Genomic DNA, 27689 nt, shown 5'->3' with positions numbered 1-27689 from the left:
CTATAAATTAATGCTTGCTCAATGAATGTTTAGAATGTTCTTCTTTCTATCCTGTTCCTCTATTAGTGGATCTTGTTGCTGCCTCTTTTCGGATTTATTATCTTGATCGCCTTTGTTATTTATCCCCTTTTTTGACTGGTGATCTGTTCTTGTGGAATAGACCCTATCTTATTTTTATGCTAGATACACCATATTCCTTTGCAATGTCATTTAGGGATTCATTAGGGAGAAAAAGCAAGTTATCCAGTCTGATACCCTCCGATAAGACACTTTCATTTGAAGGTAACATCTACTGAACTATCTTTTCAAAACACTTGACATTTATGGATATTTATAAACATTTAAAAATGATGTGATAATTGGAGGAGACAGACAAGTGTATTGCTACAGTATGTCCTGAGAGATAAGAGGGCTGAAAACTTCAGAAAACCCTCTGATGAAGAAATGCAGTTAGTTATTACATTGTCTCCAAGGGAAAATCAAAAGCTTGTCTGGAATTTGCTTAGAAATCTAATTGTTCTTATTGTGAGCAAAATATATACTTTTAAGGAAAATTGTACTGATTACTGTCTACTGTTAGGGTACAACTAAGGACTTAACATGGACAATTCTATTTTTGAGTATTAAGAATCAGATAATTATTTGTGAGTGTATATGACATGACCTTGTTGTAATTTACACTTCCTTTCTCCCACCCTGTCTTTCTCCTCTAGGTGATATTCCAGTTATTCCACTTAATTTTGTCACGATATCCCTGCAGGGTCCATTTAGCAGGGATACAGTGGAAAGCTGTGTGAAAGAAACTTTGCTTTTTTTATCACGATCCATTTCCATCAAACCAAGTGTGGAGTTTACTTTCAAAGGAATCGGGATCCTCATGATTAAAGGCGGCAAAGTGAAGATGAGATTTTATAAGGATTTCCTTTGTAAAATGGATGGAACTGGGGCTTTGGCTGAAGCCCTCACAAATGTAAGTTAATGTTTTCCTTCTCCACACCCCTCTCCCAATCAAAACTTTGAATTACCTGTGTGTCATTATTAAGAAAAATTCAGGTTGACATTTTATTTATTATTTTTTTTAAATGTTTATTTATTTTGAGAGAGAGAGCGTGGGCAAGCAAGTTGGGGGGACAGAGAGAGAGGGCGAGAGAAAATCCCAAGTAGGCTCCACACTGTCAGCATGCAGCCTGATGTGGGGCTCAATCTCAGGAACTATGCGATCGTAACCTGAGTTGAAATCAAGAGTCAGACACTTAACCAACTGAGCCACCCAGGCGCCCTGGGTTGATGTATTTTAAATGGCACTTACCCCAAGTGCAAAAAAATGCTTTTTTATAGATGGTTAACTCTTTAACAAAAAGGTTAGAAGGGCAAAGAAACTTTAAGTTTCGAGTCAATGCCAACTGAAAAATATAAATAGTAATAAAAGCGTTCATAATTCTGAATACTTTATAGTACCATATAGTGTTTAAAAATTCTTCCATATCTATTATTTCATTTGAGTTGGAAAACATTATAAAACTGGCATTATTATCATCCTGATTTTACAAATGAGAAAAATGGAGGTTCAGAGAGATTATGTGGGAAGCCTGAAATCAGAGTGCTAATAAGTGGTAGAACCAGACTTCCTAATGGCTCTTTTTTTTTTTTTTTTGGCTGGTTGTAGCATTTATTTATTTATTTATTTATTTATTTATTTATTTATTTAGAGTGCACAAACAACGGAGGGGCAGAGACCATGAGAGAGAGAATCCCAAGCAGACTCCATGCTCAGCATGGAGCCCGGGGTAGGGTTTGATCTCATTAACTGTGAGACAAGATCAAGAGTTAGATGCTTAACCGACTGAGCCACCTAGGTGTCCTTATGGTATTTTATTTTAATGACTACAATAAATCGAGTCATGGAAATGTATCTTTAGCTTTTAATTTGCCATACTGTGGAAGAAATTTCACAATTGACCCCATCATTATTAACTATTCAGTAGCTGGTATGACCTTCATGCTAAGTTGGACATAGCAGAGTTTAAGGAGGTAGTGAAACAGTTAATCACCAGGACTAACTGAATGCTTAGTGTGCCTTAAGAATGAAGAAAATTGGTACAAATGAATTATATTATCATAGAATGTTATAAAATCCTGGGTCCTATAGAGCAAAAGCCTGATTTTTAAGTGAAAGGCTATAAAATGAAAGTCTATAAATACGGTCTAATTCTACTCTCTACTCTCTAATTTCCTCTTTCATGGAGCTCTGGGATGGGGATTTAAGAGTTGTGCATAATGAAGCTCTTGGTGTTTTCTGCACAATCTGGCTTCATGTAGGATTTTAAAGATAGGCACTAACCCTGTGTATGTAAAGTGGAAACACGCAGCTATCACCCTCCCGTTTCCATGAAAATACAGCAGAAGCAAGGCCAAAGTGCTGGCCCATCTCTAATCTTCAGGGATTCTACAGAACTTTGTAGCTTTAATAACATGGTCATAAGAGAGGACAGCCTGCTGCACTCTAAGACATAACTTTGAAGGAGCATTTTCCAGAAGTAGTCATCCCGAGAGATATTCTATGAAAAAAGGATCTGGAGACCAAAGCAGATGGAGGGCTGCTGCATATATCACCCTCCTGGACAGAAGCACAAAACACACTGGCATGTTAAAGGATCTGAGAAGTCTGCTTTAACTGCCTGAATCATGAATCGTGGAACTTTTGGTTAATCCAAGGCTTGTTAACAGCAAAAATCACATTTTGGGGGGATGCCTGGGTGGCTCAGTTGGTTAAGTGTCCGACTTGGGCTCAGGTCATGATTTTGTGGTTTGTGAGTTCGAGCCCCTCGTCGTGCTCTGTGCTGACAGCTGAGATCCTGGAGCCTGCTTCGGATTCTGTGTCTCCCTCTCTCTCTGCCCCTCCCCCACTTGTGCTCTGTCTCTCTCTATCAAAAATAAATAAAATGTAAAAAAAAAATTTTTTTAAAAATCACATTTTGGGAAATTGCTATAAAGTGGTGAGAGTGATTCTTTCCCCCCAAATGTCCCATAACTTAAACCTGAGTGTTGTTCTGCAGAGTAGTTCTCTTGGGAAGCTGTAGGTTTATTTCAATGATGCTGCTTTTGCTGGAACCATATTTAAAACTTCTTTTTGCAAATTCCCTTCAAAGCCTTTTGTAAACCATATCATTCCAAAAATAATTTTGGATTTCTATACTAGTATAATGTAATAATGTCATTACTGTAAAATGTGATAATAGTTATAATAGCTGCTATTTGTTGAGTGTTTATTATGTGCCAGCCACTTACATACAGTACCTCATAAAAATTCTATGAATTAGATCCTGTTATCCCCACATACTCAGGGTTTAAGGTTACATAACAGTGTGGGGATGTGAACATGAATCCACGTGACTTCAAAGCCCTTCTCTTACCCTTCTCTTACCCTTCTCTTAGAATTATTTGGGTCAAGAGTGGAATTGGCTTCCTTGCTCATTTTCCTCATAGTTTCAAATAAGTCAGCTCTCCTCTTAAAGATGTATAAAAGAAGCCATCAACTCTGAAGGTAATTTCCAAAGAGGAAATGGTTTGAGAAAAGGCAGCATCAGTGGAATTGGTATGGGACTATCCAGGGTGATAAATGAGATAATTCCTCTTTGGATTTTAAGCTCTAGACTTTAAGCACTAAAAAAAATATAAATAAATAAATAAATAAATAAATAAATAAATAAATAAATAAGAAATAACAATAGAGAGTATCATGGTAGCCTTGCCTCTGAGACTGCCTATAGCTTTGATTTGTATGTGTCCTAGACCACTGCCCCAAGCATAACCTTTCTCTTTCTCTGTCCTCCAGAGGCCTGGCACTGTGGACTCCGTGTTGTCCAGCAGAGAGAGTTCAGAGAAGCAATCCAAGTGTGGGTGTGCATTTCCAAGGTCAGTGTTTTGTTCCACAGGTTCCTCCAGGCACAGCAATCCTTGTTGATTTATTAATGTGATTGGGTAGTGTTTCTCATCTTTTCTGGCTCATGCTCCTTTTAGTGTTCTCTCTCTTTCAGTGTTCCAGCAAAGAAGGATTTGTTGCATACACTTTCCGTAGTTAAGTTAGAAAGCAATGGCCAGTTAGACTATTTTTATTTATGATAATTCAACAACTCTATACATTACTTGATACTTATCATGATAAATGTACTCTTAATCCCCTTTATTTCACCCACCCTTCACCCACCTCCCCTCTGGAAACCACCAGTTTGTTCTCTGTATTTAAGAATCTGCTTTTTTGTTTGACTCTTCTTTTCTTTTGTTATTTGTCTTGTTTCTTAAGTTCCACATATGAGTGAAATGATATGGTGTTTATCTTTGTCTGTCTGGCTTATTTAATTTAACATTATACCCTCTAGGTCCATCTAGACTATTCATTTTTAAAACTACTCTTAGCTCCCTAGAAACTCTGATACTACCTCCCATCAATTTTAGTCCCTGCAATATTAGTGAATTCTTCTCATCTTCTGGGCTTTCCTCTACCTTCCATCATTTCCTCTGAACTAGCTTTCTCTTTCTGCAGTCTAGCTCACCTGTTGAGCTCTGATTCTTACCACTCAAGTGGTTAGAGAGATAAGGTAGAATAAAGGAACAACTTTATCCCAAGAGTGCAGTGGGTTTTACTGGTGGCTGCTGACAATGATTATAATAATGATACTGATGATAATAATAATAATAATAATAATAATAATTGTCATCTATGGAATATTTACTACTGTAGATGTCAGATGCTATTAAGCACTTTCTCAATATTATTGCACTTAATTTTCACTTTAGCTATTTTAGATGTGTATTTAATTTTATCCATTTTATAGAGGTGCAAAATTGTAATTTTAATTTTTTTTTCTTTTAATAAGTGAAACAACATGGTGCAGTATTAAGAACACTGGAATAGGGGGCGCCTGGGTGGCTCAGTCAGTTGAGTGTCCAACTTTGGCTCAGGTCATGATCTCGTGGTTTGTGGGTTTGAGCCCTGCATCGGGCTTTGTGCTGCAGCATGGAACCTGGAGCCTGCTTTGGATTCTGTGTCTCCCTCTCTCTCTGCCCTTGCCCTACTCATGGTCTGTCTCTCTCTCTCAAAAATAAATAAACATTTAAAAAAATTTTTTAAAAAAGAGCACTGGAATAGGAGTCAGGAGACTTGGTTTTTTTTCCCCCCGTTTAGCTGTCACTCACTCATTGTGTACCCTTAATCATGTTCTTAATCTTAATTGCTATGCCATTAACTATTACGCTTTTCAGGTGGAGGAAGTTTGGGGAATAACAACCAGCTTCCCAGAGTATTATTTTCTCATGGTTTTTAAATCTGTGACATCCTCCTGTGTTAGTTGGTTTGGAACAACCCCCTCTAGGAAGGACTGTATGACATACCTCAAAATCAGTGTGAGGGTCAGAATAAACATTAGAGATTAGTTAGTCTAGACCCTTAATATTGTGGATGAAATGGACAAACAACTGAGTGGCCAAGCTAGAAATAAAACCACGGCTCCTGACTGTTCCACTATTCTTTCCATTGTACCATGTTGCCTTACTCATTAAAAATAAATCAATGGATTCAAAATAATTTTATTGTGATTGTATTTTGGAAGGCAAATTTGGCTGCCCCCTTGGACATATTTTGGCTGAAGCATTCCAGGAGGGAAATAATTGCAATGGGTCAAGAACAGAGATGGAAGCTCCTGTTAACTAGAGAGCCTAGAGATGGACCGGAGAACTCAAATACTCAAAATAGTTGTAGATGTTTTATTCATGTGAAGTTTGGTCCCTGAATTTACTGGAAGTACCACCCCTCCCCCACTGCCCTCTCTCCTGCTTACACCTCTAATGCAGCACTCCATACTTGAGACCACAGAAAACCTACAACTACATACACCAGCTGAACACATCCATTCCCCCATTGTGCTTTTGCAAGTCCCTCACTTTTGCCTGGGGAAAGGATGGAGCTGTGGGGAGGAGAAAGAGGGAGGGGAGGAGCGGTTATTTCTGGGCATATTTCGGTCTCTGCCTACCAGGCTGTGAATCTTTGCCTTTAAGTCATCCAACAGCCACCTTTCACTGTCACCTCTATGCATCTGGTTACAGAACTAGAAAAGACAGCCGGGTTCAAACTGAGACCAAACCCAAAGCTTAAATCCCTCAATTTATCTTATCAAGAGCTGCTTTTGAGGCCTCAGTACTGAGAGGGAAGGTCTTGGTTGGCTCCCAAACTTAGCCTGAAAGAGAGCCTCAGTAAATCAAAGCACTTGCCCCCTTGAGAGAAGTGGGTGTATTTCAGAACCAGATAGCTAGCTGGGTTGCTTCTAAGGATTGAGAGTTCACACATTCACCTATTCAGGCCCAGTGCAGTAAACATCGTGGCTTGTTTCTAGGATTGAGATCAAGAAGTTGGACAAAAAACCACCTATGGAGACCATTGTAGAGGAAGATGAAAATGAAATGAATGGACAAGAGGAGTGCAAATTAAAAGACCATCCAAGCAAAGAAGGTGTCAGAGGTAGGCCAATATTGCTACCATATTGATGGTAGCCCAGCCATATTGCTTAGTGACTTCTATGCTCAAAATAAATAAAGTTAGAATCATGAATAATTACTGTATTCTTCTTTCTAACATATATCTTCTATTCCTGGAATCTTGTATCTCATCTTAACCACTTTTTGACTCTCAGGCTTTTAGACTATGATCTCTTTGCTGGTTCCCCATTATTTAAAGAGGTCAAAATTCATATGCCTACAGGGTCCAGTCAGATAATGTAAATGCATGAAGTGGGTTGCATTTAACATGATAGGGTGACATGTTAGCATAAATAATAATTTTTATGAAAAATGGAGAATGGAAGTTTTGCATCTTTGATACTTGGCTTAATATAAGGTGGCTGGATTTTCATATCTGTGTCTTCATTTAATCTGTTATGATATGTTTGTGTTGGTTGAAGCATATGAAGAAAATCCCAGGACTTCAAAGACTTTTAGAAAGGATCCTAGGGATCCTTAGGGGTTGCCATGCCACCCTTTGGAAACTTCCTTTAGGAGATTATTGCTTTGTAGGCAACACACTAATTGACGTTGAAGCAAAAAATGCTGATAGAGCCAAAAAAAAAAACCCATGTCAGTGGGTAAACATTGGCTTGTGGATATTGTTTTTGCAACATGTGGCCTACAGGATTACATGTAAACTGTTAGCCTAATATTCACATGCTTTTGTGTCTGTAACCTCATCTGTCACTGTTTCCTGTAGATTCCTTCTCTGAGCAAAATTGTCTATTTATGTCCTTCTAACACATCTTGTCCTTCCCTGACTTCATGTTTTTGTTCATTCTTTTTCTCTTGCCTAGAATGTCCTTCCTTTTCTTACAGTCTAGCCCAATCCTACTTACCTCTTAGCATCATTTTTACATTGCACTGACTCCATGAACACTTCTCTCATCACTGGATTCTGAAGTGTCTTCTTTCATCTCTAAACATGGCAGACCCTTAAAGATAGCACCATCAATTGGAATGTAGACGTTTTTCATCATTGTCCTGAGTTGCTATTTATGCAATGTATGCAAAGCGATTTAGCATTGTAGGCACGTAATAAGACCTCCACGATGAGAGCTCTTGGGGTTTTTGTCTATATCTTATTTTTCTCTACAACTATAGATCTTCCCCAATTTAACGATGGGGTTATGTTCAGGTTAACCCATTATAAGTTGAAACTATCATAAGCTGACAATGTGTTTAATACATCTAACCTACTGAACATTATAGCTAGCCCGTCTGAAATGTGTCATCTAGCCTACATTAGCCTATAGTTGGACAAAATCACCTAACACAAAGCCTATTTTATAATAAAGTATTGAATATCTTATGTAACTTATTGACTCCTGGAAGTGAAAAACAGACTGGTTGCATGGGTACAGAATAGCTGGAAGTGTATCGCTTGTTTACTCTCCTAACTGTGGCTGGCTGCCTGCTGCAGCTTGCTGGGCCGCCCAGCATCCCCAAGGGAATGTTGTGTCACATATCACTAGTCCAGGGAAAGATCACAATTCAAAATTCAAAGTGCAGTTTGTACTGCATGCACATCACTTTACACCATCAAAAGCCAAAGTCACAAATCATAAGTCAAACCATTATTAAGTTGAGAACTTTCAGTATATCTTTTGAAAGATCTTGAAGGGCAAAGACTTGCCTCTTGTATTTTCTAAAGTGACTAGCCAGTGTCTTGCACGTAATAAATATACAAAAAAATATTTGTTTGAATCACACTCGGGCAAGGGACAATAATTTAAGATAAGAAATGTATCTTATATATAAATTTTCCCGGGTAAAATAACGAGTTTTAAAAATTAGTTAAGTACAAAACCACCTATTTAAAGTTGAAAGGAAAATTGGTTTCATTCATTTTACAGAGATCATAACACACAAGAAACTTCGAGAAAAACATGCTCTCTCTCCTTTCAAAGTGACAAACATCAGCTTTCCAAACATGGTGGAGCAGAATGTTAGTGGTGGTAAGAGTGTGAACCGCGAAAGGTAATGCATTGGTATTTTATCTGGTGTCTGTTACTAAATATATTTTTGAGTTATATCTTGATGCAGGGAATTTAAATGAGTGTTTATTCATTCCTTCATTCTGTATCCTTGAGTACATTCTACCTGTTAGGTGATTGGGATAATAGATTCAGTCAGGGCTCATAATCTAGTGGGAAAGCCAGGCATACATAGAGTGATAAATTATGACTCAGTAGGATAAACACTATGACAGAGGTGGAAACAAAATAGCACAGGGGAGAGAACATCTAACTCTCTTGTGGATTTGGGAAAATTTCCCTTGTTTTCTGAGTGCTTGGATATTATGATATAACATAGTTTCATTATTTGGATCAAATTGGAAAGCAGTTTTGCTAAACATGGCTGGCATTCAATAAACATTCTTTGAATGAATGAATGTATTACAATTCATTATGGTCATGTCTTCTAACAATGTTATGTCAAAAGATTTCTATTTTCATTTTTTTTAAGTTTACTTGTTTATTTTGAGAGAGAGAGAGAGAGAGAGAGAGAGCAAGCAAAGGAGAGTCAGAGAGAGGAGAGAGAGAATTCCAAGCAGGCTCCACACTGTCAGTGCAGAGCCTGATGTGGGGCTTGAACTCACAAACCATGAGATCATAACCTGAGCCAAGATCAAGAGTCAGATGCTTAACTGACTGAGCCACCCAGGCACCTCAAAAGATTTCTATTTTCTTTTTTTTCTTTTTTATTAACACACTTTTTTTTAAAGTTTATCTTTTACTAATTTTTGAGAGATAGAGAGCAAGTGGGGTAGGGGCAGAGAGAGAGGGAGACAGAATCCCAAGCAGGGCTTGATCTCAGGAACTGTGAGATCATGACCTGAGCTGAAATCAAGAGTCAGATGCTCAGACTGAGCCACCCAGGCACCCCAAGTAGGACACTTTTTAAAACCTCAAATTAGTCAACCATACTCAAGTTATCTATTGAGCATTGATTATTTACACTGCACTGGGCTAGCAAATTTGAATTTGTTAATGTGTCACAATGTATCAGCTATCATATGTGTGATTTATGCACTCTGTGGTACTAAAGTCATGTTCAAAACCCTGGGCATGCTTGTTTTGAATAATCTCATGGTTATGAAAGATAATTGTGAATTAAATGTCTTGTACTTTGGAATTTGGTTCAATCCAACAGACACTGAGCACCACAGTATGCTGGGCATTACTTTAGACACCAAAGATACAGAGCTGTAAGACATATAAAAGATATATAAACAGTCACTTAGGGAGACTGACACTAAAGAAGTAGTACACATGGTAAAGACAACAAAAGAAAGTAGAGGAGCTGCAAGGAGGAGGGAGTAATTAATTGTTAGGGCTTATTGGTGGAGGCTTCCTATAGATGTTGACCAAAAAATGGTTGGTTTTGTGTGTGTGTGTGTGTGTGTGTGTGTGTGTGTGTGTGTGTAATGTGTATCACAGAAATTTTGAAAAATGGGAAAGGAATAGATACAAAAAAATCACCCATTATACATATATTTATATTTGAAACATATACACACATTTTAAGTACAACTGAGATCATATCATATGAAACTTTGTTATACTCAACAATAAGTGGTTAACATTTTCCCATGGCTTTGAATGTCCAGAACATGAACAAATAATTGCACATCATTTCATTAATTAAACCTTTTGTTTAACTCATCTCCTTTTGGATATTTAGATTATTTTTAGTTTTTTAATATTATAAACCATACTGTGACAATATAGCTACACATAATTCTCTGCATGCACCTGAATATTCTATAGAATAAAAACTTTAAGGTAAAATTTTAGAGGTAAGAGATGAGCCCATTTTTCATGCCTTTGATACATGCTACCAATTATTCTCAGGAAGGTTATATCAAATTATCTTCCCAGTAGCAGAAATATGAGGGACTGCTGTCTTCTCCATAGTTTTGTTAATACTGGACATTGTACCCTCCAATGGATTCCATTCTTACCCAGGGTAAAAGCCAGAGCCCTTGGCCATGGCCTCCAAGAGCCTGTTTGGTCTCTGATCTCTCTCCTACTTTCTGTCTGCTATCTCATCTTTCTCTGGCTACTTTGAGCACAGGTACACTCCCACCTCAAGGACTTTGTACTCATTCACTCTGCCTGGAATGCTTTTTGCATCAGATATTTGATTATTATTAACCCCTCCTTCTTTCAGCTATTTACTGAAATATCACCTTCTTGGTACATCTTACATGGGCATTCTGTTTTATGGTTCAATACTCCATCCCTCCAGCATTGTAGGGCATTTATCACCTTCACACATTCTATTTTTTAAATAAGTTTATTATTTTGAGAGAGAGAGTGTGTGTGTGAGTGGGGGAGAGGCAGAGAGATAGGGAGAGAATCATAAGCAGACTCCAATACTCAGAGCAGAGCCTGATGTGGGGCTCAGTCCCACAACCCTGAGACTATAACTTGAGCCGAAATCAAGAGTCAGATGCTCAACTGACTGAGCCACCCAATCACATATACTATTGAATTGACTTACTTGTTTATCAGCTGGCTGTCAGTTTTTATCAGAATGTTAATTCCATAAGGACAAGGATTTCTTTTTCTTATTTTTTTTGTATATTTTGTTCTTTACTGCATCTCCCATGCCTAAAACAGTGCATATAATAAGCACAATACATTTTGTAGAATGAATACATTTTATACCCATTTCATAGCATTGGTAACTGAGATTTTTTGCAAGATGACCCAGGTTCCCTAATGCCAGTCAACTTGTAAGCAAAAAAGCTGGGATTCAAACCCCAGTTTATTTGACACAAACCATGGATTCTTAACCTCAATACATATAGATCCTCTAGAAAGATCGCTAAGATTATTTTTCTTTCCCTTATATTTGTGCTTGCTTCCCAAATTATCATAGCTCATGTCAGACTTTTAAACATTAATTCATGTTGCACTGTTTTTATAGCTTATCATCTCCACATTATTTGAAAGATTACAATAAAATGAAGCATAAAATTTCTCCAGCCACTGGTTGCCAGGATCATACTAAAGCAGGACAGGTACAGTGCCTTCAAACAAAGTTCTCTTTCTGTTTCTGACTTCTGTTTCTCAGTAAGAGTTATGGGAATTGCTTTTTTTTTTTTCAATGTATGGATATGGTTCAAATACTCAGGACCCCAAATTAGACTCCAATAAACATATCTATTAGTTAAAATCTACTAGGGTTAACACAAGTAGGGTTGGTATATCTCTTTCTAATTTTCACTTGCTACAAATACATTTCTTTTTTGAGGTAAAGAGAGGGTGCAGTGAGCAAGGGCGGGGGGGGTGGAGAGAGAAGTGGGGCTCACCCAACGCAGGACTCGAACTTGCAAACCATGAGAGATCATGACCTGAGCCAAAGTCAGATACTTAACTGACTGAACCACCCAGGCCCACCTGCTATAAATACTTTTGATCAAATGAGAGTTCAGTAAATCCTCTTGGATATTTGTGGAGCCCACTTTGCAAGACTCATGTTTCTAATTGCCATCAATACATTCGTTTATAGAGTATGTTGCTTGACATACTCAGTCTCTGGAAAGCTTGTGAAGGGAATGTGAAGGAAAACAAGTAAACGGCAAAAAACTCAGTTTGTCTTCAAACTCGGTATCGTAGGAATTGTGTTATGTGTGTCTGCAACGAGCGCTGCGCAATTTGCCACGGCACCACAGTAGCGAGAGGAAGAGGTGGGAGAGAGAAAATGAGCAACACATTCGGCAGCATCAAATGATGAAGGATCAAGAGGAGCTCCAGAAACACCAGGTAGTTCAACACTCCGACTGAAGAATGGGACCGTAGGAACATGATTTTAAAGGGCCACGTTAAATGCCCCGTCATATGTCTGTACTGTAACGTATTTAATCATTTCCTTATTGTTGGACTAAAACTTGGGTTGTGTCCAAGTTTTCATAATAGTGAGCAACACTGGGATGAATGTCCAAGCAGCTGAATGTTTGTACCTGCCACTGATTTCTCCCTCTCCCCAACCCCCAAGGACTTAGTTTTAAAGGTGGAACTCCTGGATTTATATGGTTTTATTTGTGATTTCTAATACAACATAACCAAGGCTTTCCCCTTCAAATCTATGGCCTATCTCAAGCAAGCAAAGAGAGGATGGTACCTACATATTTGCACTGTCCAGATTTCTGTGGTCTCCCATAGTTGACCATACTGCTCTTTCCTGCATTTGTGATACCAGGTAACCACTTAAGAAATCTTCCATTCCCTCTTACGATCCCCACAGAGGTGCTGCCTAAAGCCACAAAACAGGAAAAAAGAAAAAAAACCTTCCCCAACCCACTTTTATAAACCTATGAAGCTTTATAGAAAGTACCATTGCCTCCAAAAGGCGAGTTTCTACCTCGGTTGGATTATTATAATGTAATAGAATTAATTTTTTTTAACGTTTATTTATTTTTTTGAGACAGAGAGAGACAGAGCATGAAGAGGGGAGGGTCAGAGAGAGAGGGAGACACAGAATCTGAAACAGACTCCAGTCTCTGAGCTGTCGGCACAGAGCCCAATGTGGGGTTTGAACTCACAGACCGCGAGATCACGACCTGAGCCGGAGTCGGACGCTCAATCAACAGAGCCACCCAGGCGCCCCTAGAATTAAATTTTTAAGGGCTGTATTTTCAGGACGTAATTTTTTGTTTGTTTGTTTTCAAAGATGAGAAATCTGGATAATAGAGTACAGAATCAAAAAAATGCTGCCTATAATCTTGGAGTTGCTGAAGCTATAAGAATCCACAAGAAGGAGAAACCTGAATTTTGTGTGAGTCTTTTCAAAATTTCTGTTGCTAATACCTGCAAATACTATAAGTTAATCATGGATTTTAGTTTTCTCAATTACTACCTTTATTCTTTGTTGCTTTTTGGTATTTTAAAGTAAATGACTGCTTCTCCTTCATTCCAGAAATCTTTCCTATTTGATAAACGGCCACTCAGTTCTGAGATTAATGCTTTTAAACAAAAAGAATATTCCCAAAGTCTCCTGAAACAAATGGATAACAGACGGGAAAAGCAAATAAAACAAAGACAAAACAGAGAGCTGATGGACCGCCTAGAACAAAAGCATCTCACAGAGGAGTGAGTCTGGTTGACAGGCTCTAAAAACGGGTTCAGAATTTTCACGTGAAGCTTATTTCCATGTGGGATTCAATCAGCATTGGTAGTTTCATTAGCACAACTATAACCAACTGAGCCAACTAACCCAGCTGGCAGCCAGTACCACAGCATAACATTTCATTAGAAAAATGAAAAAAGCTGTCATTATTATAATTATCATTATAGTGATACCAATCTATAACTGACTATAGAGAATCATTTTGTATTGTTTTGTGATCACTAATACTGGTAGATGAAAGAGGGGACTTGTCTTGAACAAGCACTATTCCCAGCTATTCCCAATCTCAAGTCAAAGCTGGGGTTTAATGTCAGTACCGGTATCTCACAGGGGAACCCGGGGACAGGAATGTGGGGGAGAGGGGATCTAAGAGGACTAGAATCAAGGACTAAAAAGTCATGTAAAGAATCCTTCCCTCTGCTCACCCCCATAGCTCCTTGGTAGACATCATCTTTATTCCAGCTCAAACCTGGATGAATGTTAGTCTCAATTCTGAATATTCAGGAAAGAGAATCTGATTGGTATTGTTCAGATCATCTGAGGTCTGGGATAGGGTCAGAGTTCAAACCTGCCTAAGGGCGAGTCACACTTCTACTACTGAGGTCAGGAGAGAAATTAAAGAGGCTACTGTAGTGTGAGAGAGACTCCTAAAACAAATAATAAGCTAGCTTTTGGGACTGAAAAATTATTTTTCTACAAAATGTTTATGTTCCATTATACTCGCTTTATAGATCATATGGGTTCCCTCTAGGTTGCATATAACAGAATCATAATTTATAATAGGAAATATCACTTTCTTAAAAAGGAGTCTTATGGTGAATCGTTTTGTAGAAGAAATAGACACTTCCTGCTTTCCTGTCACAGTTTTTTAAAGCACAGGGGTTGGGGGGGGGGTGGTGGGGGGGGTGGTGGGAGGGTGAAGGAGGACCTGTCTTAGTGGTAGTGAATTTGGACAAAATGGTCATTCCTCTGCTTACACTTGTCCTGTCTGTCCTCTATTCAACACATTGTCCACTAGCCTATGCATTTGAATTACTCCTTTCTTTCTTAAAATGGAAGCTCCTAGAAAGAAATGCCACTTTTTATTTACCAGGCTCTCACTCCTATTGATACTTATTAAATACATTTTAGTGATGTTAATCTGTATTACTAAAGACAATAACGAACGTCGCCCCCGCCTCCTCTTATCTTTAATTGCTAGACTTGCTGCACAGAGAGACAAATACATCAGAGATAAGATGGAAGACGCCCAGTGTTATAAGAGAGCTTTGGATGCACAGGTAAGGGGACAACTGTTATTTCAAAGTTATGCAGTTCTGCAGTAGCATTCTAAAAATACGTATAAAAACTGTAGCCTTGTGTGTTACCCATTTGGTGGTTTTTGCAGCCCTTGTTCCTGCCTCTAAGGGACTGGTATTTTACTATGCTACACTGTTGTGCGTAAGGTTTATTGCCTGGTATCATTCTGATCTGTATTATATGTGTCCCTGTTTCAGATAAAGAACAAATCCATGTACATGTCCACGTTTGAGCCAGAGTCTTGTGAACCCATCTTTGCTAAGGATGAGAGTGAAATGATGGTGCAAAAGCGAAAGCGAGACCAGAAATACATGAAGCACCAGATGGAGATGGCTGCTAGCCAGCAAAGGAGAACCATCCTGCAGCACCTGGTGGGCCAAAAGCAGGATTTGCAGATGCTTCAGAGGACACAAAAAGAGTAAGGGACCCCAGGTCTTTCTTCCTCCTCCTCCTCTCCTGCTCCCCTCTCCACATTCCCCTTCTCTTTCTCTTCTTCTCCTACAACAGCACAGAAACAATAATAATAGTGAACACATTGAGGAGTTACTATGTACAAATATTATCCTTCAAACTTCATCTTGTTTCGTCCTCACAATTCACTCAATGAAGAAAGGTTATTGATTAAAAAAAACAACAACCCAACCAACCAGTCTTGATCCACCCCTCTCACCAGTTACCTTTCCATATTTTTCCTTCCCTTTACAGTACAGCTTCTTAAAAGAGTTGTCCAGTTGTTGGAAATACAATGTGAGCCACAAAGCAGCTATTTTTCTCAACTAGACACAGACATGAAACTTGGGTCGTTTCTCCAATAAACCCTCTTCCTCCTAAGAACTGTTCATGTAGTAAGCTGCACTGATGACGGCTGGTGAGGGATGATGAAGGTGGCAACGTAGGCAGAGGAGGACTTTATGCCTTATCAATGCAAATACCTTTAAATTCAAGTATCAAACACCCAGTTTCTTTCTTTTCCTTTTCTTTTCCTTCCCTTTCCCTTCTTTCCTTCTTTTCTTTTTTGATTTGATGAGTTTATACATTATGCTGACCACAGGTGTAGCTACCATTTGTCCCGTTACATTGCTAGTACAATATCACTGACTGTATTCCTTATGCTCTGCCTTTTATTCCCATGACTTACCATTCCATAACTGGAAGGCTGTGTCTCCCACTCACTTTCACCCATTTTGCCTGATCATCCCCCCACCCCTTCCCTCTGGCAACCTTCAGTTTGTTCTCTGTATTTATAGAGCTGATTCTGCTTTTTTGTTTGTTTATTCATTTTTTTTTTTTTTAGATTCCACTCATGAGTAGAATCATATGGTATTTGTCTTTCTCAGTCTGACTTGTTATTTCACTTAGCATAAAACTCCTTGGGTCCATTCATGTCATCTCAAATGACACAATCTCATCCTTTTTTATGGCAGTGTAATATTTCACGGTGTGTGTGTGTGTGTGTGTGTGTGTGTGTGTGTGTGTGTGTATACACCACATTTTTCTTATGCATTCATCTATTGGTGGATGCTTGGATGCATCCACATATTGGTTATTATAAATGATGCTGCAATAAATTTAGGGGTGCATATATATTTTTGAATAGCGTTTTCATTTTCTTTGGGTGAATACCCAAAGGTGGAATTACTGGATCCTGTGGTAGTTCTATTTTTTAACTCTTTGAGGAAGCTCCATACTGTTTTCCATAGTGGCTGCACCAGTTTGTATTCCCACCAACAGTGTACTGCACAAGGGTTCCTTTGTCTCCACATCCTCACCAGCACCTGTTGTTTGTTGTCATTTTGATTTTAGCCATTCTAACTGGTATAGAGTGATAGCTCATTGTGGTTTTGATTTGCATTTCTCTGATGATGAGTGATGTTAAACTCTGTCCACTTCCAAGCTCCATGACCTGGGCCAAATCGCACACACACAGGGTTCTTTGGGCCCTCTTTTCCTCACATGAAACATAAGGATAATATACCTGCCCTACCTCTCCTTACTGTGAGAATTATATGAGTATGTATTTGAGAACGTTTTTGGTAACCGCAAAGCTCTGAACAAATATGAACTGAGGTCTTTACTTGGTTATCTCTCTTGTTGAAGCTCTGGTCACAGACCCCCTTTTCTGTAGGGGTCAGGTCCTTGTCTCCTGTTTCTATATCCTTTACTAGTTATTCCATATTCTCTCACTTTTCTTTTCGAACTTCCCTGTCTCTGGTCCATCTCAGGATGTCATCTGAGGCAAGTAGAGGGTCACTTTCTTTCAGAGGGGGTCATTTAGTCACTATGAAACAAACAGGCCTGCTAAAGTATTTTTACTTCTTTTTCTTTAAACTTTTCTGCTTTTGTTTATAAAAATATAACAAATTATGCTTATTAAAATAAGTCAATTGGTGGGGCGCCTGCGTGACTCAGTCAGTTACGTGTCTGACTCTTGATTTTGCCTCAGGTCATGATCTCGTGGTGTCTGAGTTTGAGCCGCATGTTGGGCTCTGTACTGATGGTAGGGAGCCTGCTTGGGATTCTCTTTATCTCCCTTTCTCTCTGCCCTTTCCCGCATGCTCTCTCTTGGTCTCTCTCAAAATAAATAAACTTTAAAAAAAAAGTCAATTGGTGGAGAGATTAAAAAAAGGTTAATAATCTCCCCCCAGCCTTCTATATTTTTTTCTATTCTTTACAAATATATTCAAATAATATGCATATTTTTTTCCTTCCATTTTTGTAAATGAAAATAAGAGCTGTGAGATCTTATACATTACTCTGCAGCCCAATCTTTCTTTAACCTAATAATACATCATTAGTTCATGTTCAGATCAGTACATAGAAACGAAATTCATTCTTCTTCAAAAACAGCATGATATCTATAATATGGATTGCTATAATTTAACTTTTGCATTATTGATGAACATTCACTCTGTTTCCAGATGGTTTGCTATTACAACAATTTTGCATTAAACATTTTTAATATATATCTTCATACTGGTTCTTTTGTTTCCATTGGATAAAATCCTAAAAGTGGAATTGCTGGATGCCAGCGTATGGCACATTTTAAATATCACCAGATACTGACAGTTTGCTTTCTAAAAAGGTATGGCAATTTGCTTCCAACAGCAGTCTTGTGGGAATCCTAGTTTGCCTCCCCTGTAGCCCCACTTCATTTTCTCACTTTCTTAGCATCTAAATTAAACTGAATTTTTAAACTATCCTTTTAAAAAGAATACAATTATAGCCAAAAAGCTTTTGAAAAGCTGCTCGACATCACTAATCATTAGGGAAATGCAAATCAAAGCCACAGTGAGATAGCTGCTTACTAACACATTGTTTCCACTTTCTGAGCTGTGGGCAGGTCAGCCTTATTCGGCTGTCAGCTGTCATTGTTTGTACTGTTTGGAATAGATGTCATTTAGCTTTTAACTAAATGTGTGCCTCCAAGCTAAGAAGTGTTTCATGTTTTACTGAATATTTACTTATCTAGACCTGAGAGACAGGGATTCTCTACTCCAGTGAATAAAGGTAGCAAAATCAACTCCAGTGAATAAAGGTAGCAAAGTAGGATGGTGAGATTGCAAATGTAGCTGTGTTTTGTATTACACAATTTAATAATTTAATTCCAATCACATATCCATCCTGGAGGCCAAGTCTATGGACAGTCTGAATGAAGTAAGCAGTTAGCAAATTGTTCATTTTTCTCCTTGCAACTCATTTATGTAGATGGAAGAAAAAATCTTACACTGTTTAAGATCTGTATATCACTGTAATGTATACAGGTGAGATGGCTATCTTTTCTTCCCCCTAGGGCTTTATGCAAAGAAAACATATGTTTGCAGAATAACATCTTAAGGTTTCACAAATTCAAAGATAAAATGTGCTATCATGTATTTTGTATTATAAAATCTGTGCTTTGATTGTCTTGTGAAATGTCCAAATCAAGAATAATTATAGATTTTTCTTATACCACATGCACCATGAAACATTTAACAAGTACTTCTTTTAGACTATGCAAAAGATTAGAAAGGAAGAAAACTGTCGATTCAGTGGTAGACAAAACCATTAAGGTGCAATTATGATGTAAAAAGGAAAGATAAAGAAAACTAAGGCAAGCAAAAACAAACGCAAAAACTAAAACTAAAGAAAAAAGAGAAAGATACTAGGGTCACATTCGTTAGGATGGCTCCTATCAAAACCCAGAAAATAGTGGGTGTTGGTAAGGATGTGGAGAAATAGAAACCCCGGGCACAATTGATGAGAATGTAAAATGGTGCAGCCACTATGGAAAACAGCATGGCAGTTACTCAAAAAATTAAAAATAGAATTACCATATGATTCAACAATTCCACTTCTGCGTAAAAGAATTGAAAGCAGGATCCTTTTTAGAAAATTAAAAAATTATTTTATTTTCACTCCAGTATAGTTAACATGAAATGTTATACATAACACATAGTGTAATATAACATCGTACGTTTTAGATGTATGATATAGTGATTCAATAATTCCATGCATTACTCATTGCTTATCAAGGTAAGTGTACTCTTAATCCCTTTTACCTATTTCACCCATACCCCATCCACCTCCCTCTGGTAACCACCTGTTTGTTCTCTATAGTTAAGAGTCTGTTTTTTGTTTTCTCTTTTTCCCCCCTTTTTTTGTTTGTTTTGGTTCTTAAATTCCACATATGAGAGAAGTCATCTGGTATTTGTCTTTCTCTGACTGGCTTATTTTGCTTAGCATTATAACCTCTAGACGCATCTGTGTTGTTGCAAATGGCAAGGTCTCATTCTTTTTTATGGCTGAATAACATCCATTGTATGTGTGTATGTGTATACACACACACACACACACACACACACACACACACACATATATCACATCTTCTTTATCCATTCACCTATTGATGGATGCCTGGGCTGTTTCCATAATTTGGCTATTGTAAATAACACTACAGTAAACATAGAGGTGCATATATCCCTTCAAAGTAGTGTTTTTATATTCTTTGGGTAAATACCCAGTAATGCAATTACTGGATTGTAGGGTAGTTTTATTTTTAATTTTTTGAGGAACCTTCATATTGTCTTCCACAGTGGCTGCAACAATTTGCATTCCCACCAACTGTGCATGAGGGTTCCTTTTCCTCCACATTGTCACCAACACTTGTTTCTTGTGTTTTTGATTTTAGCCATTCTGACAGGTGTGAGGTGATGGCTCATTGTGGTTTTGATTTGCATTTCCCTGCTGATGAATGATGTTGAGCATCTTTTTATCTATCTGTTGGCCATCTTTATGTCTTCTTTGGAGAAATATCTGTTCAGATCCTCTGCCCAGTTTTTACTTGGATTATTTGTTTTTTTGGTGTTGAGTTGTAGAAGTTCTTTATATATTTTTTATTTTGATATGGTCCCAATAGTTTATTTTTGCTTTTGTTTCCCTTTTCCCAGGAGACATATCTAAAAAGATGTCATGGCCGATGTCAGAGCATTACTGCTTGTGCTCTCTTAAGGGATTTTTATGGTTTCAAGTCTCACGTTTAGGTCTTTAATCCATTTTGAGTTTATTTTTGTGTATGATGTAAGAAAGTGGTCCAGGTTCATTCTTCAGTATGTCGCTGTCCAGTTTTCCCAATACCATTTGTCAAAGAGACTTTTTCCCATTGAATATTCTTTCCTGCTTCGTTGAAGTTTAATTGACCACACACTTGTGGGTTTATTTCTGGTCATTCTATTCTATTCCATTAATCTATCTCTGTGTCTATTTTTTGTGCCAGTACAATACTGTTTTGATCACTACAGCTTCTTTGTAATATGACTTGAAGTCTGGAATTGTGATGCCTCCAGGTTTGGGATTTTTTTTTATTTCAAGATTGCTTTGGCTATTTGAGGCCTTTTGTGTTTCCATACAAATTTTAGTATTATTTGTTCTAGTTCTGTGAAAAATGCTTTTGATATTTTGATAGGGATTTCATTAAATCTATAGACTGATTTGGGTATATGAACATTTTAACAATATTTGTTCTTCCAGTCCATGAGCATGGACTGTCTTTCCATTTGTTTGTATCATTTTCTTTAAAAAAATTTTTTTTTTGTTTATTAATTTTTGAAAGAGAGAGAGCACAAGCAGGGGTGGGCAGAGAGACAGGGGGACACAGAATCCAAAGTAGGCTCCAGGCTCTGAGCTGTCAGCACAGAGCCCGATGCGGGGCTCGAACTCACAAACCGCAAGATCATGACCCAAGCCAAAGTCAGATGCTCAACCTACTGAGCCACCCAGGAGCCCCTGTTTGTATCATTTTCAATTTCATTTATCAGTGTTTTATAGTTTTCAGAGTACAGATCTTCTACCTCCTTGGTTAAGTTTGGTGCAATTATAGATGGGTTTATTTTCTTAATTGCTCTTTCTGGTGCTTCATCATTAGTGTATAGAAATGCAACACATTTCTGTACATTGATTTTGTATCCTGTGACCTTACTGAATTCGTTTATCGGTTCTAGTAGTTTTTTTGCTGGAGTTGAAAATAGGATCTTGAGGAGATATTTGCGCTCCCATGTTCATAACAGCCTTCAGTAACCACGAAAGGGAAGCAACCCAAATGTCTGGCCACAGAGGAATGAATAAACAAAATGTGTTAACGCGCATACAATGGAATATTACTCAGCCTTCAGAAGGAAGGAAATTATGACACATGCTACAACACAGATGAACATTGATGACATTATGCTAAGTAAAATAAGCCAGTCATTATAATACAATACAAAATATTGTATGATTCCACTTCTATAAGGTTATCAGAGTGGCCAAATTCATGGAAAAAGTAGAACAGTGCTTTCTAGGCACTAGGGGGAGGGAGAAATGAGAAGTTGTTTAATGAGTATAGAGTTTCTATACTATTTAAAATAGTATAGAACTATTTAAAAAATAGTTTCAAACAGAGAGGGAGGCTAACCATAAGAGACTCTTGAATGTGGAGAACAAACTGAGGGTTGTTGGGGGAACCGGGATGGGGGGGATGGGTGATGGACATTGAGGAGGGCATTTGTTAGGATAAGCACTGGATGTTGTATGTAAGCGATGAATCATGGGAATCTACCCCCAAAACCAAGAGCACACTGTTTACATAGTATGTTAGCTAACTTGACAATAAATTAAAAAAAAAAAAAAAGAGTTCTGGATATTGGTTGCACAACAATGTAAATGTACTTAATGCTATGTATCTGTACTCTTAAAATTTTTTAAGATGGTCAACTTTATGTGGTTTTTGTTACAATTAAAAAACACTATGAAAAGGAAAAAAAGGTTATGAAAGAAATATATAATAGGTACCATTTAGTCATTGAGCTCTCATTGTGTTATAGGCATTGGTACTTTCTGTATATTATCTCATTTAATCTTTATAATGACCACACAATAGCTGAATTGCTCAATGCTCCTTGGAGGAAAACGTGGCCATGTTTATTTTAGGAAAAGCAAACCAGCACACAGTCCATTACTGATTTTTATCAGAGGGTCCTGACACCTAGTGGCAGTGGCTGCCTGTAACACAAAGCCCGGCAGAGCAGGCTAAATCAACCTGCACATTTAGTGAAGTCCTTTCTAGACTTTAATGAGAACTGAAGGTAAGAGTTTCAGTCTGGCAAATAGACACATATAAATAATTTGAACCAGGTTTAAGATGATTCACAACAGCAGTGGCTACGTGTCTGGAGACTAGTAATAGAGACACTTTTCATTGGGAATTCTGGGAAATGGTACTTGAAGAGAGATACACCGTAATTACTTCTTTGATGTCTTTACTTTCACCAGACATTCCTCTTTTTTTTTTTTTCTGAACCTTCTTCACAATGTTACATACTTTCTTGATTTCATTTTGTTTTGCCTAGTCACTTCTGTTTCTTTCCCTGTTTCTAGCCATTCATTTGTATTCCTGTCTACTTTGCCTTGTAACATGCCTGTAGCAATTCGGGCTGATTACTGACAGCTGAGTGACTGGAATAAAAGGAAAGAAACCTAAAGTAGAGGAAATCCATTTGAGATGATTCTTCAGATTAGTTAAAATTAGCTTCAAAGGAAATTAATGGCTTTAAAGGCTGAATTTGTTCATTGGAAAAAGGTTTCAATCCTGCTAATTTAAACCAGAATTGAAGATGAAAGGTCCCAGACCAGTAAACTATTTGAGACCTATAATATTTTTAGTGTTTTTCTCAATGTTCATTCCTTTCAGTGTATTTCAAGGAGTAGTGAACAAAACCAGAATGTCTTCTGGGTAATCTACCATAAAGGAATGGGGCTTCCAGGGTGGGTGCATGCCCTCCCTGGTATTGTGATTGTGAACAAAACCAGACTCTGCTGTTGTCTCCAGACACCTGGCAGACAGAAAGGCTGAGATGGAGCGGGTGAAGAGAATGAACCAGAGCTTGCTGAAGGACTGGGAAAGGAGTGCCGCAATGAAGAAACAGCGGGACATGGAGGAGAAGGCTTTCCAAAGGTAATACCCAATTGGAACCAGAAGTTTTTTGCAGAGAAACCCCCTCCACTCCTTGTTTACTTTCCTGGAATCCTGGGATGGCACACAGGTTTCCAGTGCCAACTCCCATTGATTAGCAGTGGCTACCTAGTGAACCTGGTGGAGAAAAGAATTCTGGGTTCAGTAGGAAATGCTGTGGTGATGTATTCGAAATGTCTGCTATGGATATGGGATTGGAGAATGCTGTGATGTGTGTTATATGCTTGCCATATTTGCCCTAATTTTTGCCTCTGTTTAGGGTAGTTTATTTTCATATTGTGGAGGGTAGGGAAGCATGGGGTGGGGGAGGGTAGGAATTCTCCCTGGAAATAACTAGCTGGAAACAGGGAGAGGGAGTTTCTATCTGGACACATCCAAGTCTGACAGAATGGTCATTTAAGAGCAGAGTCAAGGGGTTGTAAGATTGGCAACTGGGAAAATGAAATGCCTGTTACAGAACCAACCCAAGACCATGTTCCTGAAATGTATTATATCCATATCCCCTCTTCCCAGCTACCGATTGACAATCTAGAATCAAGGACTCTAGTCATGGCTTTGAGAATTAATACTAAATTTGGAAAGTCAGCTAATCTTTTTGTCTTTTATTTGTAAGATGAAGAAAGTAAACACCAGCCTGACATAGCTAACACAGGAATTTTGTGATCAAATAAAGAGATGGAAAAACATTACACTTAAAAAAAAATTTTTACAAATGTAAGGTATGATTTCATAGTATGTTAAAACTTGAACAGACCAAGCCTATGTAGTCACATGTTATTAAATCCTGAATAAAGCAAAATAATATTTTAAATTCCCACATATCAACTAATTTTTACCATAGTTAAAATTTGTCATAATAAATCTTGGTCTGTAACTCTGTTCTAAGATATTCTTTTAAGGCATCGCTTACCTGTCTTTCTAATGGGTAGAACCCATATTTTGTTACAATGGGACTAAGAGGGATGATGTAGCAATGAAGTTCCAAAGTAGAAGTGGGGTTGTTTGGCTTAGAGAAGACGAAGGGGCACTGGGGTTTCAAGGCATTTTCCTTTTTTTTTTTTTTTAAAGCTTATTTGTTTACTTTGAGAGAGTGAGAGAGCATGACTGGGGGAGCGGCAGAGAGGGAGGAAGAGAGAACCCACTGCCAGTGCAGAGCCTAATGTGGGGCTTAAACTCATGAACCATGAGATCATGGCCTGAGCTGAATGAAGTTGGATGCTTACCTGACTGAGCCACTCAGGCGCCCCTCAAGGCATTTTCTTAATGTTGGGGAAAAGCAGGTAAAAGGCAGTGACATTAATGCTGGGGAGATTTTGCTGGATTTCGGAAGACTGCTTGGCCAACGTGGTGATAAAGGATAGAGGAGACATAGGAAACAACCTTGAGTGTCAGGATATGGCAGGGACATAGCAGGGACATGGCAGAGCAATCCTGTTACCTGAAGACCGAAGCCAAGTTGTGGGCAGGGCCTCAAGCAGGAGCAGGTTAGGAAGAAGGAATTGGTTGCTGTTAAAAAGAAAACAAAGCAGAAGCAAAAACAAACTTCCCATGAATGCAGTTAGCACATGATACTCCATCCCAACACCAAAGCAAGCCAGGTAGGTCCCCCCTGAACACTGCTAACATTATTTGTTCTTTTACCTTGTAAGGCTGTCCTTGATGCTCCTTTTTACAGAATTCCAATCATGTAGAAATGTTGGTAGGGTAGGGGAACACACCAGGGACTGTCCTGCATAATCAAGAAAAATTGTTGACATGCAAAATCAATTACTGCCATCCCTTCATCTCTGCTTTGAGCCCCTTTTGTCCTCCTACTCTTTGTCTCCACCCCCTCTCCTACCCTTAACCATCCAGAGGGCTCTGGACTCCTAGACTTACTTTATAAGTCTACTCTTAACTGTCTGCTGGGGCTTAACTTAACCAGCAGCTTAATGGCCTGCTCTCCCTCTCAATGCTGTCTTTCCCCGGAGAGCCTGACAGATAAAAGTGTATCCACATGGCAAAGCTTTGAAGACACCTGTTTGCTGGCTGTGTGGTCTTGGGCAAGTTATGTTTTTTCTGAGGGTTTAGGTGGGTGGGGCTGGGGAGAAGCGCTGGGGTCAGACGGTTGTGAAGGCACCAAGTCTTATATTTACTGGAAATAGCAGACATGCCAACAGCAGAACATGCAAAGCTGGGGTGAGCTGCAGGAAGCCGTGTGGACGGGAGAGATGGCAGGTGGGCCCTCACAGGCAGGCATTAAGCTCCTAGATGGTAGGTATGTGCCTTCTCTGCTGCATCACTTCTCCGGCACCGGCTTCTAAGCTAGGCCCCAGCACGGACTCAGGGAGCCCCTAATAATGACCGCCTGTCCTTGCCTCTCCTCAGGTCTTCAAACAAGCTCTTTATCCTGGACCAGTGCGAGAGATATTTGCGCTGCAAGCAGTGCCAGAGGAGCACCAACAATAAGGGCAGGAGCAACGTGTGGCCGCTCAACAAGTACCTGCCTGGCTCGCAGTTCTTTTCATAAAACCCACCGCTTGGATCTATGTTTTCCTCTGGAAAATTTTTATCTTTTAAATGTTGGAGACATGATGGCGAAACTACTGATTTTTAATTTGGAGGCAAAAAGTTATTGGGTTGTTTTGGTCCTTTCAGGAGTAGACTGCTTTTTAACCCCTTGTTGAATTCACATAGGCAGGGGCTCCCTCTCCCACCTTCCTCCCCCGCCCCACAGAACCCTGCCGCCATGGGGGCTGGGACCGGGACCCAGCCTCATTCTGGCCGCAGGGTTGCTGCTGACCCAGCAGCATAAAGACAGGAAAACTTTATCTTTTTTTCCATGTATAATGAATAGTGTCCTAATAAATATTTTCTATGCGACTGGCTGTGCATAATGGTAAATCTTACCTCCCTCCCCGGAGAACTGCATACACGAACGTTCTAGAGGTAGATTAGGTTATTTGCCACAGGTGATCAGAGCAACGCTTTCTGAGCTTTCCAGCTGAAGACACACCTGGAGCTTTGTTGGGACCTCCGGGGATATCATTGCCTTGGTGCCCTTCTGGTCAAGCATTCCGTTAGAGGTTTATTGTTGGGCTACTTGGGTGCTGTGGGAGGAGCCTGGCTGGCCTGCCAGGTGCCGCCGCCTTCTCTCCTTGCTTCCCTTGCATCCGTGCTTGAGCTGCATGTGCTGTGGAAGAGGAATATCTTTCTGCTAAAGCACTGATTTCCAGTTAAGGTATGTGTGTTTTAAACCAAAAACTTTGGGGGCGCCTGGGTGGCTCAGTCGGTTAAGCGTCCGACTTTGGCTCAGGTCATGATCTCACGGTTCGTGAGTTCGAGCCCCACATCGGGCTCTGTGCTGTCCGTCTAGAGCCTGGAGCCCGCTTCAGATTCTGTGTCTCCCTCTCTCTCTGCCCCTCTCCCCCATTCACATTCTGTCTCTATCAAAAAAATGAATAAACGTTAAAAAAATTTTTTTAAACCAAAAACTTTGTTCATGCACTTTCATCCTTTACCCTTGCTTCCCCTCCCCTGTCCAACTACCTCAGGCAAACCAATGAACAAAGCAGAGTGGGGTCTATATATCTGAAAAACAAAAGCTGGGAATACAGTCCCTTAGACTATTTGCTTTCTGTCTGCCTCATCTTTCTTAGAAAATGGGGAAAAGTATATGTGGGGAGACATCCAACACATTGTTTTCACCACAGATACAAAATAAGAATGTTTTGAGCCCTGAATGGTTAAAGGGAAAGTACCTTTTAAATTAATATCAGGAAAATTTTGTTGCTAATTTTATCTTTATCTTTTCTTTTAATTTATTTTTGAGAGAGAGGGAGCACTCAAGCAGGGAGGGGAAGAGAGAGAGGGAGAGAATTTTAAGCATGCTCTGTGTTGTCGGCACAGAACCCAATGCAGGGCTTGAACTCATCAACCGAGATTATGACCTGAACTGAAACCAAGATTCGGATGCTTAACTGACTGAACCACCCAGGTGGCCCTAATGTTATCTTTTTCTGTGGAAGCCAGTATGCTTCCTAGGGACTGGAATTGTCTGGAACCTCTCCCCCAAAGCTTCCTACACTGCCACTTGCGTTTTCTCAAAAGATCACTCCATGCACGTCCAATCATCACCAATCAATATTTAAAATGATAGGCTTTCCCAAAGTACAGTCTAACTCACCTGAAGTCCATACCTGCAACACCCTTGGAGTACTTTTTTGTCTCT

General features: G+C 39.0%; 1 protein-coding gene across 1 annotated transcript in view; it reads left to right on the top strand.

Moving 5' to 3' along the window:
* Positions 1 to 26341, top strand: part of CCDC81 (coiled-coil domain containing 81) — a 37842-nt gene extending 11501 nt beyond the window's left edge. Inside the window, exons 4-15 of the mRNA XM_007078993.2 lie at positions 714 to 970; positions 3836 to 3915; positions 6390 to 6514; positions 8412 to 8535; positions 11494 to 11587; positions 12186 to 12332; positions 13240 to 13344; positions 13486 to 13658; positions 14897 to 14975; positions 15192 to 15412; positions 23336 to 23461; positions 25847 to 26341. Coding sequence (XP_007079055.1) covers positions 714 to 970; positions 3836 to 3915; positions 6390 to 6514; positions 8412 to 8535; positions 11494 to 11587; positions 12186 to 12332; positions 13240 to 13344; positions 13486 to 13658; positions 14897 to 14975; positions 15192 to 15412; positions 23336 to 23461; positions 25847 to 25988 — 1673 coding nt within the window. The 3' untranslated portion in view covers positions 25989 to 26341. The remainder of the gene's footprint in view (positions 1 to 713; positions 971 to 3835; positions 3916 to 6389; positions 6515 to 8411; positions 8536 to 11493; positions 11588 to 12185; positions 12333 to 13239; positions 13345 to 13485; positions 13659 to 14896; positions 14976 to 15191; positions 15413 to 23335; positions 23462 to 25846) is intronic.
* The last annotated feature ends 1348 nt before the right edge of the window (positions 26342 to 27689 follow it).

The sequence above is a fragment of the Panthera tigris genome, chromosome D1 (genome assembly GCF_018350195.1).
Source record: "Panthera tigris isolate Pti1 chromosome D1, P.tigris_Pti1_mat1.1, whole genome shotgun sequence".
Taxonomy (NCBI): Eukaryota; Metazoa; Chordata; class Mammalia; order Carnivora; family Felidae; genus Panthera; species Panthera tigris.
The sequence above is the reverse complement of the archived record's forward strand: the minus strand, read 5'-3'. Positions and strand labels throughout refer to the sequence as shown.